The sequence below is a fragment of the Notothenia rossii genome (genome assembly GCF_949606895.1).
Source record: "Notothenia rossii genome assembly, chromosome: 10".
In the NCBI taxonomy this organism is placed as follows: Eukaryota; Metazoa; Chordata; class Actinopteri; order Perciformes; family Nototheniidae; genus Notothenia; species Notothenia rossii.
This window is the reverse complement of record NC_136908.1, coordinates 43,464,257-43,482,195: the sequence shown is the minus strand read 5'-3', so window position 1 is coordinate 43,482,195 and position 17,939 is coordinate 43,464,257. Positions and strand designations below refer to the sequence as shown.

At 40.0% G+C, this 17,939-nt stretch overlaps 2 protein-coding genes across 5 annotated transcripts in view; both read left to right on the top strand.

Moving 5' to 3' along the window:
* LOC307023219 (uncharacterized protein) overlaps positions 1–17,939 on the top strand; it is a 241,693-nt gene that overhangs the window by 182,315 nt on the left and 41,439 nt on the right. The window lies entirely within an intron of this gene.
* Positions 8,914–17,559, top strand: LOC307022725 (sterile alpha motif domain-containing protein 3-like). Of its 4 annotated transcripts, XM_079655611.1 has the most exons (7): positions 8,914–9,209; positions 10,553–10,592; positions 13,099–13,238; positions 13,736–13,868; positions 14,925–15,077; positions 15,405–15,494; positions 16,054–17,559. In XM_079655611.1, exons 4-7 carry the CDS (start codon positions 13,743–13,745, stop codon positions 16,357–16,359), a joined length of 675 nt encoding a protein of 224 aa, XP_079511737.1. In that variant the 5' UTR covers positions 8,914–9,209; positions 10,553–10,592; positions 13,099–13,238; positions 13,736–13,742; the 3' UTR covers positions 16,360–17,559. The 4 variants fall into 4 exon arrangements, with proteins under 4 accessions (XP_079511737.1, XP_079511738.1, XP_079511735.1 ...); XM_079655612.1 differs by lacking the exon at positions 8,914–9,209 and having other exon boundaries at positions 10,089–10,592; XM_079655609.1 differs by lacking the exons at positions 8,914–9,209; positions 10,553–10,592; positions 13,099–13,238 and having other exon boundaries at positions 13,306–13,868.

The window sequence follows — 17,939 nt, the reverse complement described above, 5'->3', positions numbered from 1 at the left end:
TGTAATAAGAATCTTGTAATGTTATATAAAAATAGACTCCACAGTTGTTAAGCTATTATTCTGAAAATCCTTCATCCCCGGTTAGCATTTAGCATGTGGCTAATATACCATTTCCTATTGAGGTGAATTTAGTAGCGAAATGGCATGGAGTGATGTACACCGAAACCTACTGATTTAACACTACAACTATAGACGTTGAGATATTATTATTGCTGAGTATTAAAATCAAGGTACAGTTTATTTGAATACGTTATTGTTTACAGACGTGGGTAGCATGTGACAACATCCGGAACCACCCGAAACCAAAATGCTGTGAAGTATTTCCTGTATTTTTTTTGTGTATTGATGTTACGTCCCAACTAGGGGAAGAGGAACGCAACATACACCAGATTGGAACAGGTAATAATTATAAATGGTTTTATTATGAAGCAAGGTGAAACAAAATGGCAGGCAGGCAGCCTGAAACAACAAAAAGGCCAAAAGGGCACAGGTTGACAAATAACCTAACAAAAGGAGGACTCTAGAGACTGGTCTAGGACTAAGAAGGGAAGCTGTAAGAAAACACAGCTGAAGGAGGGAAACTAAGCACACTACACTAAACACATATATCCACACTCAACACATCTCTCGACACTCGTCACTAAGCACATATGTTGACACTCGACACTAAGCACATATGTCACACCAAACACAGTCTGTAGTGTCCATGACACAAGAGCAAAAGGTATGAGGCGTCTGATCGCAGCAGAGCCTCCTGAGTGACAATTGTTCCCAGGCTTTGTACTGTCCTCTCCAGCAGGTGTGCGCTGGGCTTTCACAGGGATTGGAGAACGTCGGGCCCAGCGTGCTCCAATCACTGTCCTCGGAAGTGGACCAGGAGATGACAGCCAATGACGTTGGGGCAACCACACAGCTCATTTACATAATCACACACAGAGCTGCAAACAATCCCAGACAGGTTACCGAGCAGGCAGAAACAGCAGCTGTAACACCCCCTCCCTTAAAACACAAACCTATGGTTTTGTTAACCTAAACACACTAACAAAGCTACCTATCACAAAACAAACCTACCTAATAACACACACCAACATCATAAAACAAACCTGGACAAAGCATCGGCCAACACATTCTCTGAGCCCTTTAATGACGGGGTCTAATGTTGTAGTCCCGCACAATCAGAGCCCATTGCATGAGACGCCGGTTGCGCTTCGACACGCTGGGGCAGAATATGAATGGATCGTAACATGTAAACATCACAATTGGCCAAAGGCTGGGTCCAACATACAGGACTGTCTCAGAAAATTAGAATATTGTGATAAAGTTCTTTATTTTCTGTAATGCAATTAAAAAAACAAAAATGTCATACATTCTGGATTCATTACAAATCAACTGAAATATTGCAAGCCTTTTATTATTTTAATATTGCTGATTATGGCATACAGCTTAAGAAAACTCAAATATCCTATCTCTAAATATTAGAATATCATGAAAAAGTATACTAGTAGGGTGTTCAACGAATCACTTGAATCGTCGAATTAACTCGAAACACCTGCAAGGGTTTCCTGAGCCTTGAAAAACACTCAGCTTGGTTCAGTAAACTAAATCACAAGTATGGGGAAGACTGCTGATCTGACTGCTGTCCAGTGGACCGTCATTGACACCCTCCATCAGGAGGGTAAGACACAAAAAGAAATTTCTCAAAGAGCAAGCTGTTCACAGAGTGCAGTTTCAAAGCACATCCACAAAAAGTCTGTTGGAAGGGGGAACTGTGGCAGGAAACGCTGCACAACCAAGAGAGATGACCGCAGCCTTAACAGCATTGTGAAGAAGAGTCGCTTCCAGAATTTGGGGGAGCTTCAAAGACAGTGGACTGAAGCTGGAGTCCAGGTATCAAAAGTCACTGTTCACATACGTGTCCGGGAAATGGGCTACAATAGCCGTATTCCCATGGTCAAGCCACTTCTGAACTCAAGACAACGGAAGAGGCGTCTGACTTGGGCTAAGGAAAAGAAGCACTGGACAGTTGCACAGTGGTCCAAAGTCCTCTTTTCAGACGAAAGCAAGTTTTGTATTTCATTTGGAAGTCAAGGCGCCAGAGTCTGGAGAAAGGCTGGAGAGGAGCAAAATCCAAGTTGCTTGAAATCCAGTGTGAAGTTCCCACAGTCAGCGATGGTTTGGGGAGCCATGTCAGCTGCTGGTGTTGGTCCACTGTGTTTCATCAAGCCCAGAGTAAATGCAGCTGTGTACCAAGAGATTTTAGAGCACTACATGCTTCCGTCTGCTGAAAAGCTCTATGGAGATGAGGAATTCATTTTCCAGCATGATCTGGCACCTGCCCACAGTGCCAAAACCACCAGTAACTGGTGTACTGACCATGGCATTACTGTCCTCGATTGGCCTGCAAATTCCCCTGACCTGAACCCCATAGAGAATATGTGGGGTATTGTGAAGAAGAAGCTGAAAGACACCAGACCCAACAATGCTAATGAGCTAAAGGCCGCTATTGAAGCATCCTGGGCATCCATAACACCTCAGCAATGCCACAGGCTGATTGCCTCCATGCCACGCCGCATTGATGCAGTAATCCATGCAAAAGGATTCCCAACCAAGTACTGAGTGCATTAATGGACATTTTCAAATGTTTAATTGTGTTTTGCTGTTATAAATCTTTTTTTTTTACTTGGTCTGAGGAACTATTCTAATTTTTTGAGATAGGATTTTTGAGTTTTCTTAAGCTGTATGCCATAATCAGCAATATTAAAATAATAAAAGGCTTGCAATATTTCAGTTGATTTGTAATGAATCCAGAATGTATGACATTTTTGTTTTTTTTTTAAATTGCATTACAGAAAATAAAGAACTTTATCACAATATTCTAATTTTCTGAGACAGTCCTGTAAATCTTAAAGTGTTGCAGAGCTAACACCAACACTAGGATCGGATAAACGAGCTGACGCTCTCGGGTTACCGGGAGAGTCGAAAAGTCGAGAGGCTTGTCTAAGCCGGCGTGTTGCGCTGGTCTCACGACATCCTCACGAGGGGAAGCCACCATTTCTGGCTTCTCCTCAGACACAGCTTTATCTGGAAGCACCGGCACAATCACAGGATCAGACAATGGGACATCAGAAACACTTTTACTCGCCTGTGCATGTGTATAGGTGATCAGGCCAATACCGTTTGGTGGGGACATATTCTGCCGCTGTTCTTTACGCTTCAGAGCTGCGCAATTGGCGATGACATGTCCAGGTTTGTGACAGTAAAAGCACTCTCTCTCCTCTTTGGTTACATTATACACATTCAACGGTTCAGTAGATGGTGCGGCTAACACACGGCGGGATCTGTCAGTAAAGAAAGGGGAAAACACAGATTTATGCGTTAACACATACTCATCGGCTAACACAGCAGCAGCAGAGAGGGTATTTACTTTTTGCTCATTTAAGTAAACAACAATGTGCTCAGGCAAACATTTTTTAAACTCCTCCAACATGATAAATTCCCTCAGAGCAGAATAATCCTCCGCTTTACATGACGTAACCCATTTAGCAAAAAACATTCCCTTTTCTCTGGCGAACTCGGCGTGAGTTTGATTAGGACCCTTCCTATGGTGTCTAAACTTTTGCCGGTAAGCTTCAGGGACTAACTCATACACTCTGAGGATGGCAACCTTCACTGAGTCATACTGTAGGCTGTCCTCTAACAAAAGAGCCGCAACTGCTTCCTGAGCTTTTCCATATAGTTTTCACGTTACCATAAGAGCCCAAACTTCAGCCGGCCACCGCAACGCTGTAGCAATGCGCTCGAAGGCACCAAAATAGGCATTCACCTCAGTCTCACGGAAGGTTGGCACTAGCGGAATGTTTTTACTCACGGCAAAGGCAGGTGGAGGAGAAGGAGATGATAGGCTTCCTCCGGCATGGTCAAAAGCACCGGATGCGCGCAGTTGAGAGTCTAGCTCCAGCTGACGCATCCTGACTTCCTTGCTGATGTCCAGCTTTCTTAGTTCCAACTGAAACTGATACTGCCTGTCCAGCTCCTTGTCTTTTGCCTCCAACTGAAGCCGTGCGAGACGGACTTTGAGTCTACTCCCTTCCTGGGAATCTGGACTACCAGGAGACGGTGGACTATAGCGAGGCAGCGCAGACGGTGCTTTACACTGCTCGCTCCCCTCGCTGTCACTAGCTTCTCCTTTAGCAAGGACATTAGGCACAGTGAGCTCAGCTTGTGCAGCCAGCACCAGAAAACCCCTTTCCACCAACTCATCCACCACCAGAGCCTTTAACTCTTTTTTAAATGTCTGCCTAGTCACTGCGAGACTGAAATGTTGCGCTATCTCATACAAGTCGTCTCTACGATACTGATCTCACTGCTTATGAGAAGGACGGACCAAAAAGGACATCAAATCAAAAGTTGCCATACTCAGGTGAACTGCTTACAAAGTCCACCAAATTGTTTCTAGCTATGAACAAAAACACCTATAACCACAGGAATTATGTTAATATCCCGGACGAGCCCCCATGTATGTTACGTCCCAACTAGGGGAAGAGGAACGCAACATACACCAGATTGGAATTGGTAATAATTATAAATGGTTTTATTATAAAGCAAGGTGAAACAAAATGGCAGGCAGGCAGCCTGAAACAACAAAAAGGCCAAAAGGGCACAGGTTGACAAATAACCTAACAAAAGGAGGACTCTAAAAAAAAGGAGCCTACTTAAATACAAAGAAATATAGCTAATAACCAAAATAACCCTCACCGTCAAAGTGGTACAGTCTAAAGAAGGGAAGCTGTAAGAAAACACAGCTGAAGGAGGGAAACTAAGCACACTACGCTAAACACATATATCCACACTCAACACATCTCTCGACACTCGTCACTAAGCACATATATCGTCACTCGACACTGAACACATATATCGTCACTCGACACTAAGCACATATGTTGACACTCGTCACTAAACACATATGTCACACCAAACACAGTCTGTAGTGTCCATGACACAAGAGCAAAAGGTATGAGGCGTCTGATCGCAGCAGAGCCTCCTGAGTGATAATTGTTCCCAGGCTTTGTAGTCCTCTCCAGCAGGTGTGCGCTGGGCTTTCACAGGGATTGGAGAACATCGGGCCCGGCGTGCTCCAATCAGTGTCCTCGGAAGTGGACCAGGAGATGACAGCCAATGACATTGGGGCAACCACACAGCTCATTTACATAATCACACACACAGCTGCAAACAATCCCAGACAGGTTACCGAGCAGGCAGAAACAGCAGCCGTAACAATAGATTACAGCGTTTAAAATGTATTTAGATCAAAGTCATGAAAGAGATTAGGAGGAGAAGAGGCGTGTTTAGTTATATATTGAATTTACAATGTCGAAATCCTCTGTTATGCGCAACAACAGACATTAAAGACCTGGAGGGCCGGCCCCCAGCAGCGCCAACCGGCCCACGGGGAGGAGCCAGCAGAGGATACTAAACAGCTGTAGGAGGGTTTCTGTGTCTCTTCCTTCGCTCTCAAGGGCCCGAGAACACAGCTGTTTTTCTCACCTGAACAATATTCTGCTTGTAACATTACCACGCTTCTTTTAATTAAAGTACCCATTTGAACCTTCTCAGAGACTCAATTAGTCTCCTTTTTTAAAAGCTTCTCTCCTGGACACGAGAATAACGGACAAAGCATAACAGAAGCCCCGAGGTGTTTTGGACCTAGTTAAGGACAACTTGGACTCTGTGAGAATATGATTCGAAAAGATATACAAGTGAATTCTTGTTGAACCTTCATAATCAGATGTCCCTTGCAAGAATGATTACAGACAGTAAACATTGAAGTCTTGATGAATGTGACAGGTTTGAAGTTTTTGACAAAAAGTAGGGAGACCTTGTTTAGCTAAAATATAGCACCACATGGAATTTAAGAACATTATAAAATTGTGATATTTTTGCAAAACTGTCGTTTATCTTTTACTAAACAATTGTTTACTATTATTAATTAATATAACATAGTTGAAATGTTTAGTTTGACAATCTTAATCTGACAATACAAAAATGAAATATTGGTAAGAAAAGATTCTGACACTTGGTTTTCTTTGCCGCCTTTTCTTCAAAAGACTTTTCTGATGTCAATAGGCGCTTTCACACCGGAGTACATTTCCCAGTGTAGTTCCGATAGTTCTTGAAATGCTGAGTTCACACCAAAAAGATCTGGAACTAGAACTTAGTTCATGAGAACCTTTTCACCCCCTTTTTAGTCCCTGCTAGAGAGCAGGGACTTTCATGGGAGAAAAAGGTTCCCATTTCTGATTGGCTGGGCGGATTGCAAACCACGCGCCGTAAAACTCGGAAAAGTTTTGTGAAGCCGCCATTGTATTTGCTGGCAAAAGAAAACATGGGAGCGGTGGAGATGAGGAGGTGTCGGCGTTCTGGCGATTTACTCGGAAGGCTTCAGTAGAAGCTGCTGGGAGTCCCAGCAGCTTCTACTGAAGCTAGTCCCCAACTCCGGGGACTTCCGGCCGGGGACTTCGGGTGGCAGTATACGCCTTGAAGTTGTTTGCGGCCTGCCAGTAAACCCAAAGCAGAAGAAGAAGAACTGACGTCAGCAGCTTCATTTGCCTAATCCTCCCTCAGGGACTTATTCCGGTGTGAACGCGATCTGCTCTTTAGTTAATCAGAACTCAATGCAGATATCACATGGACTAATCCATTATTTTAAACAAGGGGGTAAATTGTATGGCGTGACAGGGTTGAAACAAACTGGGGGACGTGAATCAATATTGCAATTTCATAGATAATTCATGTATTTTTCAGTTAAAGTTGACAAGCATATGATTATATTAGCAACAACATTTTGGGATGATTGGCAATTTAGATTTGTTTAATATTCAATGAATATGTAATGATGCTTAGTGGGGACATGCAAATATGTCTGTGTACTACTAAGAAAACCATTGTTTTAAAAACAATATATATAGTTTTACATTGTAATGCAAAACAACCTGTTTCATTAATTCATTGCTTTAAAATATTTTGTAGTTTCCTTTCATTTATCATTTTTGAAGTAAGCTCGGGGGACTCAAAGGGCACCCGATTCAGAGATGTGTGTTTTTGTCTGTGTGTGAGTAGCTGAGCTGGGTTTTCTGTTTACCTCTTTAACTTTAAGCCATGGATGGAGGATAATGTATTATACAAAAAAATTGAAATACTATTAAGGACAGAAATCCATAAGTCAAAGGCTCAGAGATCTGTATTTGTGTATGTGTGCACATTTATTGGACCTTGCAACTTGCCTGACAGCTGTAATAACCAACAGCTGTAGACCCAGTAAATTATCTTAACAACTTTTGGCATTATTAAACTTGCGTGAGAATGCAAACAAGTAAAACATGGAGGAACAAGTAAACTAAAAGAGTTGAAATGTTGCATACAGAACATCACAGGCAGTCAGGTGGAGATACTGTTTGTTTGCTGCTGTTCATAGACTTGTTCAGCATGGAAATCAGCTTCAACAGATTGAGATAATCCATCACTGTGAAGAGAGTTTATTCCATCCTTATTTCCTGAGCCATGTTTAGTTCTTTCATATCAGCCCTGCATAATGTTCCTCTGTGCTCGGTATCAATCACCTGACAGACATACTGTAAAGAAGGGTTTGAAATCTAATTGTATACAGCAAACTGCTTGGGGGGGAAGTAAAATATACAGTATGTAGAAAGTATTATATTTAGCATATAATCAGTTTATTTAAAGTGTTTCTATCTCTGATACAAGTCTTACATAATTGAGAAGTTATTATAAAAGGAACTCCAGGCACAGATGCTATTTTCTCCTCTAATAAAAAATCTAACTGCCATTTTTGTCTCTTACCAAAAAAGAATTGTCTTGTGTCCGTTGTCTTAAAAAGTTGTTATCTCACACACAAAAAACATCACAATCACACACACTGAAGAAGAGGCTCTTCTGTGGACAGAACACACACCAGGCTGGCCCAAAGTTAGAAGACTGACTGCTAGTGTTGTAGTACTTGAGACCGGTCTCGAGACCACTTTTTAACGGCCTTGGTCTTGTCTCGGAATTGTCATGTTCAAGATTCCTCTGCGAAGCAAGGAGTCGGTCCAGGCAATAAGGTTATAATAACACTGATTTATTTCAGTTGTGATAAGGAATACAAATGCTCAGCTGAGGTCTCTGGAGTTATTGTCCAGAAAGTTTTTGATGTGAAGAAGTCCCTCTCTGCTATATTGTATAGCAGAGTTGGTGCGGTCGGCTTGCATGTTGCGAACCATGTTAAAAGCAAACGGTAAAAAGTAAATAAACACAAAAAAAATACAAAAAAGGGCAAAGTTGGAGAGGAGCAAAAATAAAAATAATAATTGGTCAACTTGCAAGCTATGGTTACTGAAGAAATAAACTAGAATGTCGTTGGATACTGGCACCAGAGAAGAACTAATCAAATAGTGCAACTCGTTTAGCAGCTCATCAATGGCAGAGCCTGGTACATGGAAACAGCTTCCAAGTTTTAATCAAACAAATGACAGTTTCTGTTCTATAATTTTATGCAAGTTCTCTGACGTTTGGACCAATGCACCAACTTCAAGTTCATCATTGTGAAGTATCTCATCACTCTCTGTCAAGCATGTATCTCCCAATGGACAACTCAACAAATCTGCCATTCCATTTTCCATAATTCCAGCTTTGAAATTGTTTTATGTATGTTTCTTGTGCTTTCTGTTTTGTGTGATTGATATGTTCCGTAAATATTTGTTGAAAAGGAACAACTTTCAAACACACAACAGATGGTTTCGTGTATTTTGAGATGGTTGTTAACATGAACGAAAAACTCTCAATTCCACGACAAGAACAATGATGGCAAGTAAATGTTGTTACACTGTAAAACCCAATGTTGCTCTTTAGTTATCATGACTCATTTTTACTTGTCAATACAACACAGATTTGTGCAAAAAGTCATTTTAACTTAAAATAATTAATTGATAACGTCTCAACCACATGGAAGTTGACTCAATTAAGACCCTTTGTTATGTTAACAAGATAAATCAAGTTGAGTCTAGTTGAGTTGACAAATGCACAAAAGTTATAGACTTGTGCGTCATCACGCTGTACGCTGTGTAGCACGTTTTGCGTCCTTCCCTGCTAAGCGCGCGCATTGTTCGGTGGATGGAACAACGCCAGAGACTGAATATACATCGTATTTTAACAAGGTGAGTGTAAATGTTATATTGATAGCTTACAAGTAATATTTAAGACATGTTTTACGTTTTTTAATTGGTTACATTATCGTCCGTGTTGCCCGTTTATTGAAAACGGAACAGCAAAACCTTTGGTGAAATTCACAGTGGGAATAGCTAACAGCTTAGCAGCCCGAGTTAGCTAGCTGCTAGCAAACAGCGCAGCCATTCCCTCCTGTTTGACTTGTTGATTAGTTTGTTTCCCAGACTTTTTAATTTAAATTACCCCCTGCCAAGTTTGGTGTGCGTATTGAGAATGTCTTTTTTATTTCATTAAAAAATTGTGTTCTTCAAACTTTTAATTGCTATAGTTAAAATGAGTTGCACGTGCACTAAATAGGCTATGAGTAAACCATGGTGGAGAATTTTTCGGACAACAGTTAATAGGATGCGTTTAATTTTTACTTATTATACACATATATATATACACATATATTTGTGTGTGTAGTTTTTTTCACATGCTGTTGCAATTGGTTGCAACAACTAGTAACGTTAGAAAAACTACAACACCACACCGGATCTAGCTAGACTGGAAACAAGACAATAGGCACGCCGTTTGGCAGCCGGCCAATAGTAGTAGGCTAACGTTACGGTTCGAGTGAGTGGCGAGCGCGATACGACGAAATGGATGATAAAAAGATTCAGAGAAATGGCCCGCCTTGCACGCAAGTACTTAGCAGCACCGGCAACATCACTACCTTCTGAGAGGTTGTTTTCAGTGTCTGGGCATGTTGTGCAAAAGAAGTGAGCTTCACTGTTGTCTGAAAATGTCAACAGGCTTGTCTGTTTCAGTAGCTGGCTGAAAGCAAAGAAGTTGTAGGCTTAACTGTAAAGGTAAGCCTACAACTTCTTTGCTTTCAGCTTTCAGTTTTATTGGTTACCTAACTGTTACTGTTCATTGTTTCTGAAATACGTTTTCTGACTGCTATGTTCACAGCAAACTTTAGAAAAAGGAAATATTAAGCCATGGTTTAACTTTATAATTGTATTTTGTACTGCCCTGTTTGCATGTTGCTTCTAATAAAAGAAACATGTGCATAAAGCAAGCCAATCCACTTTTCCATGTTCATAAGAGCATTAAAATGAAAAAAAATAATGGGACAAAAATAAATCAAGGGACATTTAGAATAGATAAAATTGTGTGATTAATTGCGATTAATTGTGAGTTAACTATGACATTCATGCGATTAATCGCGATTAAATATTTTAATCGTTTGACAGCACTAATATATATAGCTTTGAGGAAAATATAACATGCTTATTAAACTACCATGTAATATCTCTGTCCTAATTCTTTCTTACTTTTCTTTTTCCAGGTGTACATGATCAAGATCCAAACGTGAATGCGGTGGATTTGTAAGTTTTGTACCTATTACTCAGGAAATCGCAAAAGAATAATTGAACATTATAGAGCCATTCATGGACATCATGGAAGAAATTGCCCTTTGCCTTGTATCTACAGTGACTGTCCGCTAGTTTTCCGATCACAGGAATCCCTTAATAAGCATTTAAGAGAACATGGACTTTCACATCATGGACCTGTTGGAGGGTTAAACCTTAAAATTAACTGTCAATTGTGTGACTTCAATTATCCAGTGACTATAAAACAGTACTTTGGTCATCTTGGGAAACATCTTAGAAACAAAGAGACAGTTACCTGCCCTTTTAATCACTGTTCTCACGAAACAAGAAATTACACTACCTTTACTTCGCATAAAAGTCGTTTTCACAACAATGCCACACTACAAGACTTGAAATCTGAGCTTATTACTCAAACACATTTAGGCGTGGAACTTGTGGCTGATCAAGTGGTTTCAGATGTCAGTGATGCAGAATGTTCTGAGGATGAGATTGTAAATGAGCAGGAGGATACCTCTGATAAAGTTCAAGCAAGACTTGCGTCTTTACTTCTGCGATTGGAAACTGTTTTACATGTCTCAAAGACTGCAGTTCAGCAAATAGTTACAGAATTTAGGGATATTGGTGTTTTATTGAGTGAGGTAAACAAAAATACTCTTGATAAAGCATTAAGGCAGAATGGATGTACCATTGATGAAAACACTATCAATTTAGTAAAGGATACCTTGTGCCAGGCAAATCATTTTAGCTGTCTTTCAGAGGGTGGGTCTTTGTCAACTGACAAAAGGAGGTCATCTTTTTTCAAAGAAAACTTCAGTTTAATCAACCCAGTTGAATATGTTTTAGATTTTTCATCAAAAAAATGTTTTGTTTATGTGCCAATCTTGCGTGTTCTTCAAGCGTTATTGAATAGGGGTGATGTAATTGACAGAGTTTTGGAAGAAAACCGAAAATCACCATCTGGCCAGTATAAGTCTTTTTTTGATGCATCGTACTGTAAAGAAAATCCACTTGTTAATGGTGAAGATCTAAGTATTTCTTTGGGCTTGTATATTGATGACTTTGAGATCTGTAACCCTTTAGGCACCTCAAGAAAGAAACATAAGCTGTGTGCAATCTATTGGATAATTGGCAATTTGCCTGTAAGAGACAGATCATCTTTGTCTACTATATATCTGGCTGCCCTATGCAAAAGTCAAGATATTAAAACATTTGGTTATGGTCCAATTGTTCAACCACTGCTGAGAGACCTACAGTTGCTTGAAAAGGAAGGAATTTACATCGACAGGTTAGGAACCAGTGTCAGAGGCACAGTGCTATACATTTCATCAGATAATTTGGGGGCACATTCATTTGCTGGCTTTCAGGAGTCCTTTAATGTGGACAAGTTTTGCAGATTTTGCCTTGCAAGTCGAAAAGATATTCAAACTTGTTCTGTAAGAAGTGGGTCATTTGTATTGAGAACGATAGAGTCACATAACCTGAACCTGTCTGAGCTTAAAGAAAACACAAATTTGAAAAGTGTAAATGGTGTAAAACGTGAATGTGTTCTAAATGAACTACAATACTTTCATTGTATAACAGGGTTTCCACCTGACTTTTTGCACGACCTATTTGAAGGCATTGTACCCTTTGAGCTGTGTTTGTGTTTGAAAAAATTCATTGACAGGAAATATTTCACATTAGATAATTTAAATACTGCCATACAGTACTTCCCTTATAAGTACTCTGACAAAACCAATTGTCCTCAAAAAAATTCTGTAAATTTTCATTTGTCTGGAACCATAGGAGGAAATGGCCACGAGAATTGGACTCTGTTAAGGTTGTTGCCATTAATTATTGGTGATGATGTCCCTGAAAATGATGATGCATGGTCTCTGATTCTGGAACTGAAAGACATTGTTGAAATCTTGGCATCGTCCGCTTTTACAGATGAAAGCATCTGTTACCTAGAAGCAAAGATCTTTGAACATAGGAAACTTTTAACAGATGTATTTCCTGATGTGAAACTCAAACCCAAACATCATTTTCTAGAGCATTATTCCCATCTGATTCGTTGCTTTGGACCTGTGGTTGACTTCTGGACATTTCGCTTCGAAGCAAAACACAGTTTTTTCAAGAAAGCTGTTCGTGATATTAATAACTTCAAGAACATTGTGTTGTCTCTGGCCAACAGACACCAGCTTATGTTGGCATACCATTTTGACATGCCTTGCCTGTTCAAGCCAGCAGTAGAAGTAGAGAGGACAACACACAATTCCCTTGAAAATGTGCCCCTCCCAGTCAAACTAGCTATTCAGCACAAATTCAGTCATCTGACCACTATATCACTTGCCACAACAGCCTTAATACATGGAACAAAATATGTAAAGGGGATGTTTGTATCATTTGGAAGCACAAGTGGACTCCCTGATTTCTGCCAAGTCCTGTACATTGTGATAGTGGACAACAAGGCATTCGTTGTTCTTCAACCTTTCTCTGGTTGTTACCTGGACCACTATAGATGTTATGAAGTTTGCAGTGCTGAGGATTCCCAACTGGTTGTGGTCGACCCTGCAGAGCTGAACCACTACGTCCCCCTGACAGCCTACGTGGTACAAGGCAGACTCCTGATTTCTCCCAAGGCATTCCTGCTACACTGAGGTAATCCTTTTGCTTATTTTCAGGATAATTTAAGTAATAATAATTGTCTTATAGGCCTTAGTTTCATTAACAACTCTACCTTATGTTCTATACTTTTATATAGTTCATTATTTTACTACCATTGTTTTTAAATAATAAAAAATAACCTTCTTTACATCTTAACAGGGTTTAAACAAAATCTTAAATTGATAGTCTACGGCAAGGCCACAACGCCTTGCATTGCACTCTCCTACAGCAAAACCCCATACTTAGTTGACTGAAGCCCCGTCCTTTTCCCATCTACACTAAATCTCTTCACCGAAAATAGCAGATCTACAAGCTCACAACATGTCAGACATAGTGAGCTTGTAGATCTGTAATTTACACAGAATGTTCCCAATATTGGGATATAGGCCTCATGTGGTTAAATTACTTACTAGGTCGGGGTTCTACTATGACATGTGATCATTACTTTGCCTTGTTTATAAGAAAATGTATATTTGTTTTGTTCTTTTTAGATTCACCATGTTGCTGCGTGTCATCCTAACCGAAGAGGACATTCGGAGGGTCACCATTGAGAACATGCCCGACACGGTTGATGACCTGCACTTGATCCTCAAAAACAAGCTTGGATTGGAAGGAGTTTTGAGGGTACAATTTCAAGATCCAATGTTCAATAACGAGCTTTGCAACTTGAGTAACATGTCAGATCTCCCTAAAGATAAAGTGACTTTAAAAGTGTACAGTCATCCTCTTGAAGAACTCCAAGTTCATACAGAATAACTTTATTATCATTCAGACTCAACGTTGGACACTGCAAGCTTAACCACAACCCCTGAGTCGAGCCCCAGTCGAGTCCAGTCCACCTGCAGTCGTCACCTGCCTCAGTCATTTCAGATCCCTACTTTTGCGTTTGATACAGAGCTAAGGTTAAGGGAAGGAAATGAAGCCTTCCAGAAGGATGGAACCCTTCTTGATATCTCCAAAATGCATGAAATCAGACATTTTGGAAAAAATAGCAGAAGCGGTTCATGCCTATAGCCCATACCCACAACATGAGGAATATGCTTTGGTGGCGCAAGCGCTCATCAAAAAACATCCATGTCTGAGGGAACCAGGGTCTGTCGCTGGATGGCACTGTTGGACGTTTAGTTTAAAGTTTAAAACGGGTAACTTCAGACAAAAGCTCCGAGAGGCTGGATGCCCAGAGCTCAAGATCAACTCACTCAACTCACGGTCATCCAGCACATCTGGGAAAAGAACTCTTAAGAGGGCTAAAAAATCAGAAGTCAACTTCTTGCCAGACATCCCGGAAGGAAAAACAAAACACTCCCTTGACGAAGAAAGGACAGCAATGCTCACAGAAATGAAGAAGAGGAAGGTTGATTGGAAGCAAATTCAAGCGATGATGACCAGCACCTTCTCTTTGCGGAGAAAGGAAATCTTAGAGGATGAGCCACCTGTGGCTGACATCAAAGATAAATGGCCAGCACTGTTCTCTGAACGTCAGGTAAAGTACTTCTCTATTTCAAATGTGATTGAGGAAGATCAGATTGGAGGCTGATTAAGACTAGAAAGATATGTTGTACACAATGGCTAATGTCTGCTGTCATGAAGATTATACAGTTATATACATACAGTATATCAGTGATATTGAATTTACAGCCAATCCCTCGGCTTGTTCTTTGCTTCTTTTATGCCTACTAGATTGAAGCAGAGTTTGCTCGCCTCACCACTGTTGACCTGAAAGGCTGCCTCTTCGCTGGTCTTGACAAGTATCTGCAGAGGTTCATTGATATCTACAAAGCCAAGCCTGGTGTGGTGGAGCTGAAGAAGCTGTTGACAACACTGGATAGTGATGTAAGTATGCTTACGTGATATTTTACACTTTTTTCTGTTAAAAAAAGTTCTTATAGTAAATGTTACTATAGCGTTGGTTCAGTAACAGGCTTCTCCCAGTCCCTGTCTCTCCAGCTCTTTATAAACAGCAAATGTACTTTCACACGGGTCAATGGTGTCATCCAATTAGGAGAAAGAACCGCTTTATCAGCTTCAATTTTATAGTTTTCCAATTTTGTCTGCAGCTCTCACTCACACTCACACACACTTATCATTTATTTACTGTTAAATACTCTATTCTGATGTTATCTGACTGAAGCTGTTCCATTGGTTGTGTATTATTTTTAGTGTTCCAACCAATGGAAAAGGACCGTTGTGTTGATGGGGATCCCCCACTACCTCAAAGAGGTTTCGTCCAACTTTTACAAGAAAGTTCAGGTATATTTTATTTTATATTTATATTTTCCGTCAGTGCAGATCAGGCCCCCATTCTTACCCTTACTTGTACGTATCCTGTATTTTAGGACCTAAACAGTGGGTTGGGACCAATCATGAGTAAAAGGCCCTTTCTTTGTTTCCAATTTTCCTCAAAATATTTACTTCATTTTTGAGCGCTAACCGCTCCAACATGTGGCTTTGTGTGTATGTCCGTACCAGCATGGCCTCGATGGCAGTGTCCAAGCTTAGGAGTATAAATGAACTCATCGAAAGCACCGCTCATTTCACACTGGGTAGGATTTTTTTTTTTTTTTTTTTTAATAAAGCCCTTAAAAAATTTGGTTTTTAAGTACTCAACAGCTCATACTCTTTTTTTTTTTTTTTTTTGTGAAGTGTTGTGAGATTGTAGGTCAGCTATTTTCATTAGTTTGGGTCCCCGGGAGTGTGTCTTAAGATAAAAAGTTTAGGAACCACTGGTGTGTTTCATGCTTAATGCTGTTGTGGCCACAACAACAGAATCAATAAAGGTTTATTTTATCACGTTTTCCACTTTGTTTAGGCCACAGATGCTGAGGAGGACATGACAAGAGGAATGATGCTGGGCATCCTCATAGTGGCAGACGGGGATGATACTGTCAGTTTCGCAGTGGTCATCGAGGAAGAAATCATCTTTCCATCAGTCAGTGATTTTCCAACAGCTGTGTCACTGCTGATGGGTCTGCTCTACGCACTCAACATCGACTATCCCAAAGGCATAAGGTACACATTTGAAGTCATTCAGAAGGTGCTCATGGACATTGGTGGAGGCCATTGCACTGCTTTGGTTCATGGCTTGAGAAACAAACTCTTGAGGAAGACCATGTAAGCTTAAAGCAGAGTTTAAGCATTGACCCTGAACTTGATGGACATTGGAGGAGTCATGGACTGAGAAATGGACTCCCATTTAAGTTTGATTGTTGGAGAACTTCACACAGCAATATTGTGTATTGTTACATGGCTTGAGATACAGACTCTTGAGGAAGCCCGTGTAAGCTTAAGGCAGAGTGTAAATATTGATACTCAAGTAGAAAATGCAAGTTCAACTGAACAAACAAAATGTGAACTTGGTATGAGAAATGGACTCTATATTTTGTTATTTTGGTTAGACATCCTGTAGATTGTGTACTGCATTTGACAATTTAATGACTTGTGCAGGTTTACATGCCACTTTGGAAGGGCACACACTGTGGATTTGTTGGGATATTTACACTGTGGATTTTGGGTATAGCGACACAGTGTATTTGGAACACAGTAACACACAGTGTATTTGGGACACATAACACACGGTGTGGATTTATTTGGGGGACACAGTAACACACACGGTGTGTATTTATTTGGGGGGGACAGTAACACACACGGTGTGTATTTATTTGGGGGACAGTAACACACACAGTGTGGATTTGTTGCACTGAGGTTTTATCCACACTGTGTGAAACTTCAGTGTTTACTTAATCTTATTTGCGATGCATTATTTAGAATTGCACATGTTTTGATGCATTTTTTTAATTCTTTAGTTAATTGCTCTATTTGTAACTGGCTGCACATTGTTGAATGCCAACACGTTTGTTTAAGATGTCATCAAAATGAAAACTTAAATGTCGACTTAAATTTCTATAACTTGCAATGCAAAATATATTTGAGTATTGATGATTGCCTAAATAGGATGCATTAAATAATAGATAACACATCAAGTATTATGGTAGTATGATTAACTGCCCACAGTGAGATGGTAAGAAAGAACAAGGCAAGGCTATTAAAAAAAGCTTTCTGGTACAAATGTTCCATTTTGATGACATCATGTGTTGGTACTGTCTTAAAGGAGTAGTTCACCCAAAAAAGGGACTTATTTTCTATCAGTTACACACCCCATGAAGCCTTGAATTCATGGAGATTTATTTTTACTTTTGTTGGATTGGATCGTTGGATGGTTGGATTGTTGGATGATTGTCTTCTGATGCATTATTCTTGTTCCCAAAATTGTTTTTATTGAGACTCATCTGTTTTTATTAAAGATGCTTGAGTTGGATCTCAGTGTTTTTGGTTCATAAAGTTGTATCTTCAATAAAACAAGAAACATATTGGGCAGTATTTGTTGTTAAATTGTATTAGATGTCTGGGGTGAAAACTGCATTACATTTAAGCAGATAAACTCATTAGCATTGCAGTTAAATCAACCAAAAACTAAAGTAGTATTGACTTAAGGTTAAGTTATATCAACTAAAGGTATCAAGTTATATCAACTGAAGTTATCAAGTTATATCAACTAAAGCTATCAATTAGTGAAGTTATATCAACTAAAGGTATCAAGTGCTGAAGTTAAATTAACTAAAGTTATCAAGTTATATCAACTAAAGCTATCAAGTTAGACAAACTAAAGTTGGAGTTGAGTCCAATAGCAATATTTTT

What these genes read in the sequence shown, in the direction of transcription:
- LOC307022725 (XM_079655609.1), top strand. Translation starts at nt 13,710, where the DNA reads ATGTATATTTGTTTTGTTCTTTTTAGATTCACCATGTTGCTGCGTGTC. An exon ending in TGACAACACTGGATAGTGAT is followed by an intron (nt 15,078 to 15,404) that starts GTAAGTATGCTT and finishes TATTATTTTTAG; the next exon opens with TGTTCCAACCAATGGAAAAG. An exon ending in ACTTTTACAAGAAAGTTCAG is followed by an intron (nt 15,495 to 16,053) that starts GTATATTTTATT and finishes CACTTTGTTTAG; the next exon opens with GCCACAGATGCTGAGGAGGA.